General features: G+C 42.5%; 1 protein-coding gene across 3 annotated transcripts in view; it reads left to right on the top strand.

The window, feature by feature from the left end:
- LIN28B (lin-28 homolog B) overlaps positions 1-16495 on the top strand; it is a 97155-nt gene that overhangs the window by 14782 nt on the left and 65878 nt on the right. The window contains exons 1-2 of one of the 3 annotated variants that reach the window (XM_032215826.1): positions 3864-4102; positions 4606-4808. In XM_032215826.1, coding sequence (XP_032071717.1) covers positions 4078-4102; positions 4606-4808 — 228 coding nt within the window. In that variant the 5' untranslated portion in view covers positions 3864-4077. Of the gene's footprint in view, positions 1-3863; positions 4103-4605; positions 4809-16495 lie in introns of those variants that run through there. The other 2 variants (XM_032215825.1, XM_032215827.1) reach the window with 2 other exon arrangements.

The raw sequence follows: 16495 nt of genomic DNA on the forward strand, positions 1-16495 counted from the left end.
AATAAACTCTTTAAACTCTTGGAAAAGCCGCGCTCTTTCTTCCTTCGAATGAAAAATTCGCTTCTTTTCGAGCTGGTTTGAATGGAAGTCCCGTTGAATTCCGAGAGCACTTATTTCTTAAGCAAACGTTCCCGAAGCTGGGCTGAGAGACCTGAGTCCAGAGCCTCAGGATCATTTAGCTCTTCCCGCTCCCACTTTCCTGCGTGCTATTCGGTTGCGTGAAAAGCTGCGCCGGAGAGGAAGCGATGAGGGCGGGGGAGGAGGAGGGGCGAAAGCTGAGCAAGGCGACCCAGCACCAAAATCACCGAAGGGGAGCTGGTGGTTGAAGCTGCCAGAGGAATGCCGCCGTAAAGAACTTCAGCCCTCCTTCCACCCGGAAAACGAGAACAGCGCTGCGAATTAAGGCGTGGAGATGTTCTCATGGGAGGAAGGTACCTTGTCCACTTAGAACGGGGCGTTAGGAAAAGAAATGTGCGCCTTTTCCTCTCCCTGCAACAAACTCTTACGCAGTAACCCGGGAGTAAATAGGCCCCTTTGGTTAGTCTGGAGGGCCTTTCACTGTTTGTTCAGACTGCCTGTCGCCAGGTTTAAACCAACAACGGACAACCTTGTGATTTCGTTGGTGGAAAAAAAAACAAAACCCGAACATTCAGGGCAAATTAGAACACGGCGAGAGGGACGGGAAGCGAGTGGCAGAATCTGACTGGACCTTTCAAATGTTGATCTGGCTTGAGAAACGGGCAGTGGGTATTTTCAAGGGTGGCCGAAACTGATAATTTCGGGATTAATCCTGTTCGTGTCCATTCCAGTGGAATACCATACACATGCTTTTTTTTTTTTTAAATAAGTGCGTACTCAGCTGGGCGGTAGAAGGCGAGCGATCCCGAGCACCATGCCAATCAGCGGGACTCCTATAAGGAAGCGGTCTTCGAAGGAGGTCCGTTGTTGCGTCTTCAAAGGATCGGAGGCCCTTTCGGCGCAGCGGAAAAGGACGGGGGACAGCTCGCATGCGAAAGTAAGACTCCCTGGGCTGCCTTCGAGGTGAACACGCTCAGGGCTGGACTGCCAGCATTCCCGGGAGCGTCTGACCGTCATCAGAGGCGGTGCACTTGTCATTAATGCCACTCCGCCCGATCCCTCCACCCCTTCTTCGCCCATGTGTTGCCCTGAGATTCTGGTGATGAATTTGGAGCTTTTAGGGGAGATAGACTGTTTCTCCCCCATGTAATTCGTCTATTGAAATGTCAATTCCACTGTAGGGCGAAGGGACTCGCAGGTAAAGCCTGGACTGGATAAACACTCCGAACGGCTGTCGGCTGTCTAGGAGGGGTCCAGTTTCAACGGCAATTTCTGACCCAGCATTTTCCCCTCCAGTCTTGTTTTCCGCCTCTCCTCCTGCCGGACACTCCGGTGCTTCCTCTTCGCCGGCAAATTCTCATTTCGCCTTTCCAGGCTCCCTCTCCCTCCTCCTGGAGAACGATCGGTTGCCCAGGGAGGTTCGCCTTGGATGCTGAGCTTGCAAACTGACCTCTTATTTAGGAAGTCATCAATCACATCCCCTCCCCCGGAACGAGACGGCGGTGGAAACTGCGAAAGCGCCATCCCGCTCCCTCCATCACCAACCAACGCCCCCCCCCCTCCGTACCGCTTCCCTAAATGCTTTGAAACGCTTGACTGCCTCGCATCCTGAACCGAATTGAGATGACACCGCGTTTCCGGTGGGGCTTCCCTAATGGACGACTTACAGACCCGGCAAAGGCGACTTTGGTTCCGAACAGGCTTAATTGACCGAACCTACAACAAGGCAGGACCATAATAAGCAGCTTCAGAATATGAGTTGTGCAAAGTATGCCACGCGTGTTTTAATGCTCGTTTACCGTTCGAACGGTTGGTGTGTTTCAATGATGTAAATCCTGTTATCAAAAGAGGCTCCAGAGCTATGATTTATTATTCTCTGATGATATTCCACAGATACAATTTTTTTTCCTTTCCCTTCCATACATACGACCGAGAAGGGAATAAAATGGCAAACACTGCAATGTGATTCACACGGAAGATGGCTATTAAAGAGAGTGGGACCCCAAATAATTGATCTACATTTCAGGAAAGGGAATTCCGAATTAAACTGGGAGGGGGGAGGGATCCTAATAATTAAACAGAGGGTTCTTATTCACGGGATGTGTCGCCAACAAGCCTCGCCGATCGTTCGTCTGAGATGGTTTAATTTGGATTCCTGCACCGAGCAAGGGAGTGGACTCGATCTTAGTGATATGGATTCATTACCAATTCTATATACGACACATATACACTTACAGGGCAGCAAGATCCATGAAGTTCAGATAGATTTACTTAGGGGATGAGCGCAGGCCTCCTCAGCCCAAATTCTGCGCGCGGTCTTACTTACTTAAGGGGGCTTACTTCCAGGTAGATGTGTGCACAGGAAGAAGCCAGACTGCGCCCCCTATTTCTTCCCGTCACCGATTCCAAACGGGACACGACCAGCAAGCTCACACAAAGATCCAAAGCCCATCTCCCAAGCCAATCAATGTAAAATGCAGAAACGATCCCCAAGTTAAATTAAAACAAAAATGCCGAGTGCCGTTTAGGTTTTTAAAAAAGCTCTTTATCGCCCGATTGTGAATCCGCTTCGGCGGCGCTTCCCACTTCCCGGGGTTCCGCCGCCGTTACGAAAGCGCGCGGAGCGAAGGGCGATTTCTTTTGCACGCGTGTCCTCAACAACAACAACAAGCTTTGGCTCCGGAGAGAGAGAGAGAGCGCGCTACGCTGGGCTCGCGCGAGGCAGGCCGGCGGCCTTTGCGTCCCGACAAAGAATTTCCCCACCCTTCACGAGCGTCAGACGGATCTACGTAGAGAAACGTGCCAACTCGTGGCACGGGGAGCGGATTTTCAAATTTCGTTGTTGGTTTCATAAATTATTCCGGGCCTGTCAGGGCCGTTGGAAGCACCGATTGGCTATTCCTTCCTTCTTCTTTTTTTGCCAACTTCGCCCCCCCCCTTCCCCAAAATCCCCTCAACTCGGAAGACCCGAGGTGAAATTAGTAGTAAGAAGGCATGTAATTGGGCGAGTCACGTGCAACGGGGGGCCAGAATCCCAGCCAGAGCATGGACGGCTCCTAGCCCGGGCGGTGGGGGCGGGGCAGCCGCAAGCCCCCCCAAAACACAAGAGAGCAGAGACCTCTAGACAGCCAAAGCAGGAGAAACCGCTCAAAATCAAGATGTTCAGCTAATTCCGGAGACCGCTTCTCCCGACCAGGAAAGGGGGGGAGGGGGTGTACTTTTCCGCCTCGCTACTTTGAAACAGAAGGCCTGTAAAGCAACATGGCCGAAGGTTATCCCCCCCCCCCACTTCTTTTTCCTGGGTTGTTTTTTTCTCCCCCTTCTCCTTTGAAACATCGCTTCGTTTTCCTTCTCCGTCCCGTCCCCCCCCCTTTTTTTTTAAAGAGCCCTTTAACTTTCGTTTTAAAGGAAAGGGCGATTTAAAGGACAGCTCGCGTTTTAAAGGAAAACCAAGACAAACAACGGCCACGAAATGGGAGGTGAGAGGGGGGAAGAGAATCCTATTGTGGCCGAGGTCTCCTCTGTGGTGCTCTGCGCCGCCCACCGCCGATTCACCCGAGTTGAAAAGCCTTCGGAGGGACCATTGTTCCTGTGTGATTGAGCAAGCAGTCGCCGAAGGCAGAAAGGGAAGGGGAAAGTTTTATACACCTGCCCCCCCCCCGCCACACACATACAGAGCCGCTCCATTGGGCTGTAGTAAGAGTCGTCCCAGCGTACAAGAAAGGGGAGGGAAATGAGAGAAACGAACCCAGTTGGAAAATAACACCCGGCGCTCGCGGCCGCTGGATGGGCTGTTCCAAGCGGTTGTGCAATCGCCTTCTTCCCTCGGCTCGGTCGCCCCCCTCCCTCCCCGCCCCTCCTCGCTCGCTCCCTCCCTCCCTCCCTCGCCAGCCGAGAGTCATTCGCCTGCGAATTCCTCTGGGGAGGGATGGGATCGGTGCTCAACCAGCAGTATCCAAGTAAAGTATCGTTTTCTGGGGTGGTTTATGTGGCTGAAAGATGGAGTTAAAGGGCAGGATCGCACGTATGTACAGAACAACGTGGGGTGGGCTGGACTGCCGCTGCCGCCGCTGCTGCTAGTGCTACTACTGTGTGTGCGAGCCTGTGTGTGCGAGTGGCGGGGAGTGTATGAAAAATAGAGCCTAAGTCACAGCAGATGCTGCCTTTCTCCCCTCGGAGATGCCCTTCAGCGTTGCATTATTATTATTATTATTTCTTTCGAAAAGCAGTTTATTTCCTCCTACAAGATCCGGGCGTGGGTGTGATTGAAATGTTGGTGCGCTTTGAAAACAAAATTTGTGGGTCGGAAGGGAAGGGAAAATAGCTCGATTTCGTAACGTTGAACGTGCGTGTATGTGTGCTTTCCGTCCTTTTCTGTAGCAATCGCTCTTGTGCTGCCGCCAAGGAGATGTTGTTGGAATTTAATTCCCGGCTTGTGTGTAAGAGAGAGGGTGCGTGTGTGTGCACGCGCGTGTATATTTACGTAGTTTTCTTGTGCTTTTTTTCCGCCACCTCTCTCCAAATCAGCGGGGGCGCGTAAAAGTGGAGATGAACCCGGGAAATTACCGGAACAAGAAGAGGAAGAAGAAGAGGAGGAGGAGGAATCCCAGGTTTTGCACGGAACAGGCCATTGCAAGTGGTTTAATGTGAGAATGGGATTCGGATTTATTTCCATGCTCAACCGCGAGGGAAGCCCTTTGGAGTCTCCTGTTGATGTCTTTGTACACCAAGTGAGCACTTTTTGTTACTTAAATTTTCATATATCTCTCTTTTGCTAAAATTAACCGATGCTAGTTCCGTTTAAGATTGCTTCTGTTTCATATGACCCAAACTGTTTGCATAATATATATATTGTTCTGTTAGGAACTAATTTCAGATGGCCACAGCAACAGTCCCATTGAAATCAGTGTATTGAGAAAATACCTTATTAGTTGAAATCTAATAAAGTACCTTCTCAATAGAAAATTGTAGTAGAAAACCTTGGGGTTTTTTTTTTTTGCTTCCTGTGTAATTCTAGAGGAATTTTGTAATCTATTAGTCATCTGATAAATTACTCTTTACTAAAATTCGAGCAAGAGAAATCAGTAAACCCTGCAATTTTGTGCATGTTGCACTTAAAGACTCCTCACCCCCCACCCCCCAAAAATAGAACTTACTTAGAAAGAAAATATTATAAACTGTTACTTTTGGGGATAATTGTGTTGGTCTGCTATTTGGAAACAAATGGGTCTCATATGGTAGAACATGACATATCAAAGCCTAATTTATGTTCAGGTATGTGAAAACCTGTGAGACAAAAGTATCCTTTATAGAGCAACAAAACTGCTCAGTCTGTAAGGCCTCAAAAGTTTAGAAGTGCAAATGAAAAAAGTGATATTATTGTACATATTAGTGTACAAATAAAGGCATTATTCCTTTAGCATGTAAAAGTACATTATGACTGTAAAAACAAATAACAGCATAAAATGTTATTTCAGCTAACTATGTTTGACACATGTGTGCCTTTCACTTTCTCTTCTGTCCTTTTGATTATCTAAATCCTAAAAACCAGGAATTAAATTTTGAATTGTACCATCGCATAGTTAGCTCCAGGAGGAGAATGAAACACCTGAAAATTTCTGAAATTCCTGTGCACATTGTTAAATTCCTTTTTATTTTATTTTAAATCTTCATTGTATATAGGAAGACCTGGGTTTTTGATTGAGTATATCTGCAAAACCTCAATAATGTTTAATGTGAATACATCTGTTATTACCCATGGGGATCTCCTAGCAAACTGAGATATATATATATTTTCCGTGTCAAGTTTGCTTTCTTTTTTATTTTTCTGGTTTGAGCAAATTTTTAAGATGATCCATTGTGTATGGGGTTTTTTATTATTAATTTGGGTGATGGGTAAGGAATTCATGTGCAATAGAACAAGATAATAAAACCAGTAATTTCAAGTTTAAAAATATCTTCTGAGGTAATATTTTCACTGAATTCAGTAGAAATGTTTTGGAATAACTGGTAAAAGAAAGAAAGAGAGAGAGAGAGAGAGAGAATTACTGTTGCTGCTTCTCAGAATATTTACTCTGCTTTTTCCATCTTGTAACAAAATTAATATCACTTTAATGAATTGCAAAAACAGCATCTTGAAACAAAATTAATATTTAACTATAAATATGGAGAATAACTGAAATGAAACAACTGATTTTTTTATTTACATGAATGTGTTTGTTTGATTTAATCTACAATCTTCATAGAGTTTCAGTGCTGATTTCTAATGGCACCTGGAAATCAAACTCCACAAAATCTGTTAAAAGAACATTTATATAATAGACACCTGTAGTTTGATTACTCAGACATTGTCATGTTGTAACGTGCTGTGTATCTTGGTAGGCTTTTGGCTTCTATGTTCACATGTTCATAGATTTTAAAAAAGTAAAACCAAAATATTTGGGGGGGGGGCGGTGAATTGCAATGGTAAAATCTGGAGAACAAACGTTCTTGTCTGCTACATGCACACTTGCATTGGTCAGAGTGTTTATTGATAGGTTGCAATAATTAAATAAAAGCTATGTATTTCCATAATTTGGGGGGAAAAACATTTTAGGAATATTTCTATATGTATGTATGTATGTATGTATGTATGTATGTATGTATGTATGTATGTATGTAGTGTCACAACCCATGGTATGCCCAAATATGGGAGGAAGCTTACTGCTTCCTTTCTCTATCGGCTCGTCACAAGAGACCATCCAGGGAGAAACCCAATATTTTTACTGTTGCCTTTGTTACATTTGTGTTGTATTTGTGCTGATAAATAAATAAAGGGAGACTAGTATAGATCTATTTCAAGCTATTTAGCTCTCATCAGCTAGCCATACCCTTACTGGGATTCGAACCTGGGCTGTATCACATATTAGGCAGATGTGTTAACCACTAAGCCACAAGGTTCTCCTTTATCAGATGAGCCAGGGAAATAGGTATGTATTTAGTGTCACAACCCCTGGTATGCCCAAATATGGGAGGAAGCTTACTGCTTCCTTTCTCTGTCTATCGGCTCATCACAAGAGACCATCCAGAGAGAAACCCAATATTGTTGCCTTTGTTACATTTGTGTTGTATTTGTGCTGATAAATGTTGTGACACTAAATACATACCTATTTCCCTGGCTCAGCTGATAAAGAAGGAGAACCTTATGGCTTAGTGGTTAACACATCTGCCTAATATGTAATACAGCCCAGGTTCGAATCCCAGTAAGGGTATGGCTAGCTGATGAGAGCTAAATAGCTTGAAATAGATCTATACTAGTCTCCCTTTATTTATCAGCACAAATACAACACGTGTGTGTGTGTGTGTGTGTGTGTGTGTGTGTGTATTTTTCTGCGAGGTTCCACTCGCCATCTTCAGGCTGATGCCTTCGGCTTCATGCTTGTGCAAGAGGCACCAGCCTGAAGATGGCGAGTGAGACCTCACCGAAACGTTGCCAAGACAATCTCAATCTTACACGGGGAAAAGACCTGAATACAACAAGACCAGCATACCTACACCCGGGAAAATCTATGAAAACATTTACATACATGAATGTATGTATGTATATATATATGTGTGTGTGTATGTATGTATACATATATGTATTTGCAATAATATTGCAAATAAGCATAACATTTTTTTCCTGGTAAAACATTGAGTAAAAAGGCAGTTTCATGATAAAATATGGAGCTTTTCTTATTATTGGGTTATAAATAACTTGAAGGATTCCTGAATTTGCAATAATCTAGGTGACGTAGAAATTTGGTTAAGCTTTTTGTCCCATTGGGGCAAAAGTTTTTCTCCAGCATTTCCAGGAACATTGATTAAATCTTGACTTCTCGAAAAATTGTTAATTATTTTGTAGTCGGTTCTAGCTATCCCACAGTTTAACCGCGCTGCAGAAATTCATCTGAAATGAAAGGGTGGTATTGAGTAATATTGTTTTCAGCAATACAGGCTGATGTCACTTTACTGATCCTTTACTGCACTGGCCCCCCAACCTTTTGGGCATCAGGGACTGGTTCTGTGGAGAGAGGTTTTTCTGTGGACCAGAGGAGGCGTGGTTTCTCATGTTGCCTGCATCCCACGGATTGGGCTTTGCTTGTTTATGCGGACTGGTTGCTGGTATGCTACAGACAAGTGCTGGTCCATGGACCAGGGGTTAGGGACCCCTGCATTACTGCACAAATGGGTTAAGGGGGGGGGGACAGAAGATCACAAGGAAAGGAAGAAGCCATGAGCAGCTTGTAGGTCTCTTTAGGAGTAAAGGAGGACCATTATCTGATTAGAGAGAGACTGAAACTCTATGAGCAAGTAAAATTGCCCCTTGTCATTATTTGAGGCCCCTTTTTTTCTTAAACAGACTAACAGCTATCCTTGTTGCAAACCTTTTGGCATCTCTGCCTGACTCCCTGTTTTTCCATCTGTGTATTACTGGTGTGGAGTTCTGATTGTCCTTGTGCCTGCAAACTGCATTCAGTGCTGCATGTCATCAAAGAGGAAACCTCAAGAGTTAAGGGCGCCACACTGCAGTCTGTATGTGTGCTGGGAAAGGCTGCTTTTTTACTGACAAACTGCTTGTGCGGCTGCTTTTACTGGAGCCACTGTTGAGGAATGTGTCTGAGTTGAGCAGGACAGAAAATGGCTTCAGGAGCCAATATTAGTAGAAGGACAAATTTGGGAGAGCTTTCAACCTGGCCATTGCAGGAAAATAAAGACAGGCTGCTGGTTGGCCTCCTTTCCTAAAAATCTAACCAAGGAAGCCACATTCTTTTGAACATCTAGGTTATAGATCTGTCATTTGAATGCCAAGCCAATTGCTGCTAAAATATCTACCAATCACCACTTAATGCTAAATGGTAACTCCAACCTGGTATGTATAATGGAGACTTAACTCCATGCAGAATTGCCTCTGCCAGATGGGGGGGGGGGCAATAGAGTTTAATCATAATAAATAAATTGAAGGTAGAGAGAACACTTCATCTTACTCAGATCTCCACAGTTCTCTGTAATGTAACAGGCTAGATTTGGCCAGCAAGGTTGGGAACCTGGATTTGGGAGCAAATACTGGTTGGTTTATAGGAATTCCAATTTTGCTAACAAGAAGTTGTCTCATTCTGCCAATTCTGAGTTCCTACCCTGTTTCCCTGAAAATAAGCCCTCTCCTGAAAATAAGCCTTCCCAAAAATATTGCAACACAGCAGCAGCCATGAGATGACCACGCTCACTGCTTCCTGCACCTCAAAAATAATAAAACCTCCCCAAAAAGAAAGCCAAGTGCTTATTTCGGGAGTCAAAAGAAAATAAGACCCTGTCTTATTTTCAGGGAAACACGGTATCACTGTTGGGACAGTTGTTCTGCTGATAACTTATTGTATCAGCTTTCCTGCTTCATTCATACTTATAACTAGTTTGGCAAAGTTAGAGATGACATTATATGGTTCTACCACAAAACCGCGGACGACAAAATCGCGGTTGACGAAAGCGCATATGTGACGTCATCACAGCGCGACGAAAAAGATCAAAAAATGTAAAAATAAAGCTAAAACCTTCCCCTACCCCCCCCAAACCTAACCCTAAACCTAACCCTTAACGTAACGAAAAACCTAACGCTAACCCTTAACCTAACGCTAACCCTAACCCTTAACCTAACCCTTACCTTTATGTGAATCGGCTTGCTGTAATTTAATTTTTATTTCAATTTTTCGATCTTTTTTGTCGCGTTGTGATGACGTCACACACGCGATTTCGTCGACCGCGCTTTTGTGGAACGCGCTTTTGACGGGTCACGACATTATATTGTAGTTTGTAAAATCCTTTAAAAGTGATGCTTTGAAATATGCAAGAGGATATGAGACACCCCTATGTTTGGCTTATTAAAGCAGCTGTGTCTTTCTTTGAGCTTGCACGGAATGAAATGTCTATGCGTGCACAGGCATGTGAAGAAGTAGTTTGGAAATATTTTAATAATTTAAAAACGTGTTTCATATGTCTCCCATTGTGTTCTGAAACATCTATTTTGAAAGATTTACACAGTTCTGAAAGGTTGTCCTAGGTTTTCCTGGTTGGACGATTTAATTGTCCAGAATACTGATCCATCAGTGGATATTCAGAAATTCTTGCCCACCTAGGTAATTCTTGATTTACAACAGTTTGTTTAGTGACCTTTTGAAGTTAAAACAGCACTGAAAAAAAGTGACTTACGGCTGTTTTTCACTTACGACCATTGTAGGATCCCCATGGTCACATGATTTACATTCAGATGCTTGATAGCTGACTCACATTTATGACGGTTGCAGTGCCCTATGGTCATGATCACCTTTTGCAGCCTTCTGACAAGCAAAGTCAATGGGGAAACTAGATTCACTTAACAGCATGTTACTAATTTAACAACTGCAGTGATTCACGTAACGAACGTGGCAAGAAAAGTCATAAAATGGGGCAAAACTCACTTAAATTTCTCACTTAGCAACCTAAATTTTGGGCTCAGTTGTATAGTAAGTTGAGAGATATCTATCTATCTATCTCCTAGTTAATATCTGTTCTCTTGTCAATCGACAGTTAAAACAGCCATAGTTAAATCAAAACAGATACTATATTTTATATCATATGTCATATATATCATATCATATTATTATAAAATTAGAAGTCTGCTATTTAAATATTATATTATATTTAATATCATCATATATCATATATTATTAGAAAATTAGATATCTGTTATTTTAAAAAAAACCATCTCTTGATTTGGGAATTGGAAATTGATTGACTGACTGACCTCATGGCTACTAAGAAGAGGATGATGTCAAAGCACAGAAGGTAGCTAGGAGATCTGGACTTATTTCAATATGTTTCTGGTTGGCTTTGGGTCTTATAGGTGTTTTTTTAGGGGAGGGGGACAAAAGCAAGAGTGCAGAAACAGATTGTCATCATCTTTGCTTTCCCCGTCTTAGTCTTGAATTTTAAGCTTCTAAATCCAGATTCCAATTCTGTATTGCCAAGTTGTCTCTAAACTAAATATTGACCAACCCAACCCTACTAGAGCCGAGGTGGTGCAGTGGTTAAATGCAGCACTGCAGGCTGCTTCAGCTGACTGCAGTTCGGCTGTTCAAATCTCACCGGCTCAGGGTTGACTCAGCCTTCCATCCTTCCGAGGTGGGTAAAATGAGGACCCGGATTGTTGTTGGGGGCAATATGCTGACTCTGTAAACCGCATAGAGAGGGCTGAAAGCCCTATGAAGTGGTATATAAGTCTAACTGCTATTGCTATTGCTATCTTAGTAAATGATCTCTGTCTGAAAATGGATGAAAAGAAATGGGTATTAATTGACATCAATGTTACAGTGGATTTCATTAGCCCTGAATATGATTTACTGGTAATCATTTACTGTTTGCAATGATTCTAGTCCTTTTGATTGGATATATATTCAGGGGATACTGCCGGGAACTACTGTTTACATATGATATGTTGATCTGGGCGTCTCATGGAATTATGCCTTGTCTTATTAGTTTCCAGACATCTATACATAACCTCTGGAAATACTGAAGTGAGTGCCATTGATGTGCTGATGATGGACAGTTTATGTTGTTGTCTTCCATCTCCAGAAAACAGTTGACACCATTTGGTTCCTTCCTAAATTCAGTTGTAGAGTGAACAAACTGCAATTAAAGCCAAATAAGACAGAAGTGTTATTGGTCAGCTAATCTTGGGAATTTGGATTCAGATTTTTCTGGAATCATGTACATACATGGATCAGGCTTGGATTTTCCATTATTTTTTTCCTTGTAAATGTTGAGACTATTTTAATCTTTAGTCAACTGAGCACATAATTGACAAGGACTATAAAGTAAAAAGGTCAAAGCTGCCCATTCCAGTCGGTTTAAGTAGAAATCAAATTGAGTGCTACTTATTTTAGGGTTTTTTAAATTTATGAATGTATAAACTGCCTCAGTGAAGGTGATACTTAAGTAGCTTAGAAAAGCTACACCCAATGCTACAATAACAATAAAATACCAATATAGGAAACAAAAGCAATACAAAATTCAATTCCAGTTAAAGTAACAATTCATATAACATTCCTGGAAACAAGCTTTAGAATAATTTCAATTATTCCAAATAACTGGTGAGAAACAGAAAAGACAATTAACATATGAAGAGGAACTTGTGGAAGGAACATCTACCGTTTGCGATGATTTGCTTCAATTGTCTTTTTAAATAATATACTGGAATTGTAAGGCAAGAGATGAAGACAAGACCATTTATCTGAGCTTCTTCTTTCCCAACTGTTTGTAATAGGTAAATGCTCCCAAGATAATTTCACACATGTTCAATCTCAACATTAATGATCAAAATTCTAATTTATTTCCTCTGATATCAGGAGACTATCTACCCCAGACTCATAAAAATGGCTGGCAGGCTGTGCCTAGCTATCTAACTATCTCTATCTATATAATACTGTGTGTGTGTGTGTGCGTGCGCGCGCATGCGTGCATATACATTTACATTTACACACATTCACACACACACACATATATATATATATACACACACACAGACACACATACATACATACACACACATACATACCACATATGTACTTACATACAGTGTGTGTATGTTTGTGTGTGTTTGTGTGTTTGTGTGTTTGTGTTGTTTTTCTATTTGATTTTAATTTTACGTTAGCTGCCCAGAATTGTCATTGTGAGATGGGTGGTCATATAAATTAACATAAACAAATTCAATATTCAAAATCCACTTTACGCAAACCTACAACAACATACAATTTAGTCTCAATTGCAGCATTTTCTCTTTTCTTTTACTTCCTGGCCTGCGGGGTGGGGCGGGGTGGTCCAGGCTATTGTTTTTTAGTTTAGCTTAGTAAATTATGGGTTATGTAATGTATTAACAAATTACTATGTCAAGATGTGGTTTGCTTTGCAAAGTTATACATTTCCATTTCCCGGGAATTCATCCCATGACAATTGTCTTTCCATAGCTCCATGGTTTCCATCTGCAGTTTTGCTATGACTCTTTATTAAATGCATGTATAAAACACTTAATTCAGTAACCACCTGGAATCAAACAAAACACAGGGCAACTTTCTAATAACATTGAGTAGGTCATCTCTTTTTACAGTTTCTTTTTGTTGCACTCTTTCCAGTTTGCTAGTACAATATTCATTGCATTCTCTCTATATCCCCCAAAGTTATGTTTTAGTCCATGTTTCTAATTAAGTTGAGGTGATAAATATTAATGTGTGATCAAAACACAAAATTTCCTCAGACTGAAATTCTAAACTTCTCTCTTGTATGTTGCAATAAAAGCAGTTTGCTTACCCTTTAATTAGATGATCAAATAACAAGTGTCTCTAGAGAAACATATTCCCTCTAACAATCTACTACGGGGTTCTTAAAACAAGCGGTTGTATACAATTGGCTATCCTGAATCTAATGATAGAGTGGGCCGTTAGCAGCCCCCACATTTTCTTTTTGTGACCTACAAGCCACCTAAAATCATGATTCCTAAAAACAGACCAGATTTTCCTGCTTATCTGAGATGGGAAGCAGATAAAAACTGTACAGTAGGTTTCTAGGAAGTTTTTTTCCCTAAAATAAAATCTGTCAAATTTCCAATAATAAACAGCCTTGCTAACATTTATGATGTGGCCCTTTCTTAAGTATCATGATCTGCACTCTGAAAAGTTAAGTTTGACTTTTGTTCATCAAAGCATAAAGTAATATTGGAGAAAATTCTAAATCTAAATTGTTTTGCTCTATTTCACTGTATTAATGTTTTTCTACTTTTTATTGCATTTTCAAATAGTAACAGTGGTATTTTGGCTACATATTGAATGATTGGTTATAAGTTTTGATGTTCAAAATTTAGGAAACGTGTTAAGTAAATGATAGAACAAGTCTTGTTTAATTTATTTGTTTTGTAAAAAGGAAGTTGCATATTGATACTTATTGCATCATTAATGGTATATATAGGAAGGGAAATGAGGTTTCATTGCAACAACTTGTCTTACCACAATCAGAGAATTGTGGCAGTCTTAATTATTTACAAATAATAATTGTTTTTATGCATTGTGTTTAGGTAAATTGTTTTAAGTGGTTTTATAATATTTTAAATTGCTAATTGTATGCTATCCAGAGTCATTTTATGTGAGATGGACACCCATATAAATTGAATGCATAATAATATGTGTAGCCAGATTGTTGTGGAATATTTAACTTCATTTTTAAATAAGATAATTTATGTACATAAGACTATGTAGTTTTGATGCCAAAGCAATCAAAATCAATCTGTCATGTATTGTATGTACATATAAAATAAGACTCATTTATTTTTAAGTGTGCGATTTTACAGATTTTTAACTCAAAGGTCTTTTGCAGTTTTACTGTCTTATTTTATCAGAGTCATGTGGCTCATGTACTGAAATATTTACCATGCTACAAATTAACAAGTCTGTCTACAGCCTATATAAATGCATGAAGGTTTACATATTATTGATTTGTAATAGCAGCGCTGCTTGAATGAAGTCCTAATTTTCAAAATAATTATTACACTTGCATTGCAAGTGTAAACCTCTGAATATAAATTGGTGATCAGTGATATATTGATAGAGCAACCTTTCCCATCTTTGGCTATTTCATGGCTATTTCAAGTCTGGATCCCGCTAGACTAGTTTTCCCTTGAATAAATCACATTAATGTTTCCGAACCCCATCATTGGTTAGAGCTCTCATGTTTGAGGTTCTAGAATCCAGACCATTCTGGAACTGGTGGTTTTCCTGTGCACCGCTTGGATAGTCCAAGTGACGGGTTAATTCAGTCTGGTTGCCCTGGGACCGAGGAATCTTTTTCCTTGGCCTCCTGGTGTTGCTAGTTCCCAGAATTTTTCCTCAGTCTGCCCATTCAGGATTTGTATTTGTGAGCTCCAGCTGAAATAGCTTTAGGCTTGCACTCTCCATTCTTAATTCTTTTTCCTTCTCCTCCAATTTTTTTCCTCTTCTTCTCCAATAGCCTTCTGTTCTTTTTTATTAATTTTTTCCTGACTTTTCCCTTCAAAACTGCAAGACGTCGCCTTCTTCGTGAAACCAGGAGGTAGGCGTGGTGGTGGTGGTGGTGCTCCATTGCCGCGCCGCGCTGGGTCGGCTTCAGAGAGCTGCCGCTTGCTTTAAAATAGTGCGGCAAGGCTCCCGGCGCAGGGCGGCGGTCCCAGGGCGTTTTAATTAATTTTTTTTGCCGATTTTTGCCTTTTTCAAGGCGTAGCTTGCCACGGAGGTGGGGGGGGGGCGACCGCAGATAGCAGCGCGGTCATCGCAGGCCTCCTCGTTAGCCCCACACCAGAGTGGTGGCCATTTTGGGAGGCATTTTTGTGCTCTTTCCAGTCGGCCATTACACTCAGCCACGCCACAGCAAAAGGCCGCAGGGTGGGCAGATGATCCCGTTTGGCCTCTGGATGGTCACTACCACCCACAATGCTCTCAAGCGGCTCCGGTGTCTTGGCCACCTGGTGGTCACACATCGGACACAGGGAGGGCACCTAAGCAATTTTTTGTTCTTTTTTCCCTTTTTTTCCTTTTTGACTGGCCCTCCCTGATTCTTCTGCCAGGCCTTGCAACCTTGGTGCAGGCCCTTATCTTGCCTCCGACCCCAATGGCTGGAAGGGAGTTTCTTGTTTTTTGAGTAATATTTTTGAACATTGATCTACACCTTTTTCTAATGTTTCTTCATTATTCCCTATTTCTTGCAGTATAACCAGCCAGATTTCCCAGCCCTCCTGTCTCATACCTGCTATTGGCCTAGCATCCCCTGTGGTGTCATAGACCATGGAGGCCCCTAACCCATTGGGAGTTCCTGAGAGTAGACCAGGCCCCTCCCAGACCCCCAGCAAGGGTTCCTCTTCTGCCAGTGGGAAAGGGCCTAGGAAAGGCAGGGTGGCCACTCAGGACAGTCATCCTTACAAGCCGCCCTCTGTAGCTGAGACCCAGGATGCCGAGAGGCATCAATGGCCCTTGACAAACAATTTGAAAAGGCCCGACGCCAGTCAGTGGAGGTATGTTCCCAGTCCGCTTCCCCTGGGGAGCCATTCATTCTTCCACCTCCCAGGGTGGATCCTCTCTCAGTAATCAATGAGGAGATGGATTCCCAGGACCTCTCCTTGGACAGGTCATTGGCAGAGCCGGGCTCCCCAGCCCCTTCTTGGGTTTCTGAGGCAGGTTCCCCTCTGCCGGGGCCTGAACAAGGTGGGGTCTCTGAGCATGCCCTCACCCAACGGGATCCCTGCCCTGGGGGGGAACCCATTGGTCAAGACCCTGAGCCGGCTCAGGAACCCGAACTCTATGCCCACATGCAGGCCGTGGTCGCCCGTGCCATTGCGCAGGGCATTGTGGAC

Source organism: Thamnophis elegans, chromosome 4 (genome assembly GCF_009769535.1).
Source record: "Thamnophis elegans isolate rThaEle1 chromosome 4, rThaEle1.pri, whole genome shotgun sequence".
In the NCBI taxonomy this organism is placed as follows: domain Eukaryota; kingdom Metazoa; phylum Chordata; class Lepidosauria; order Squamata; family Colubridae; genus Thamnophis; species Thamnophis elegans.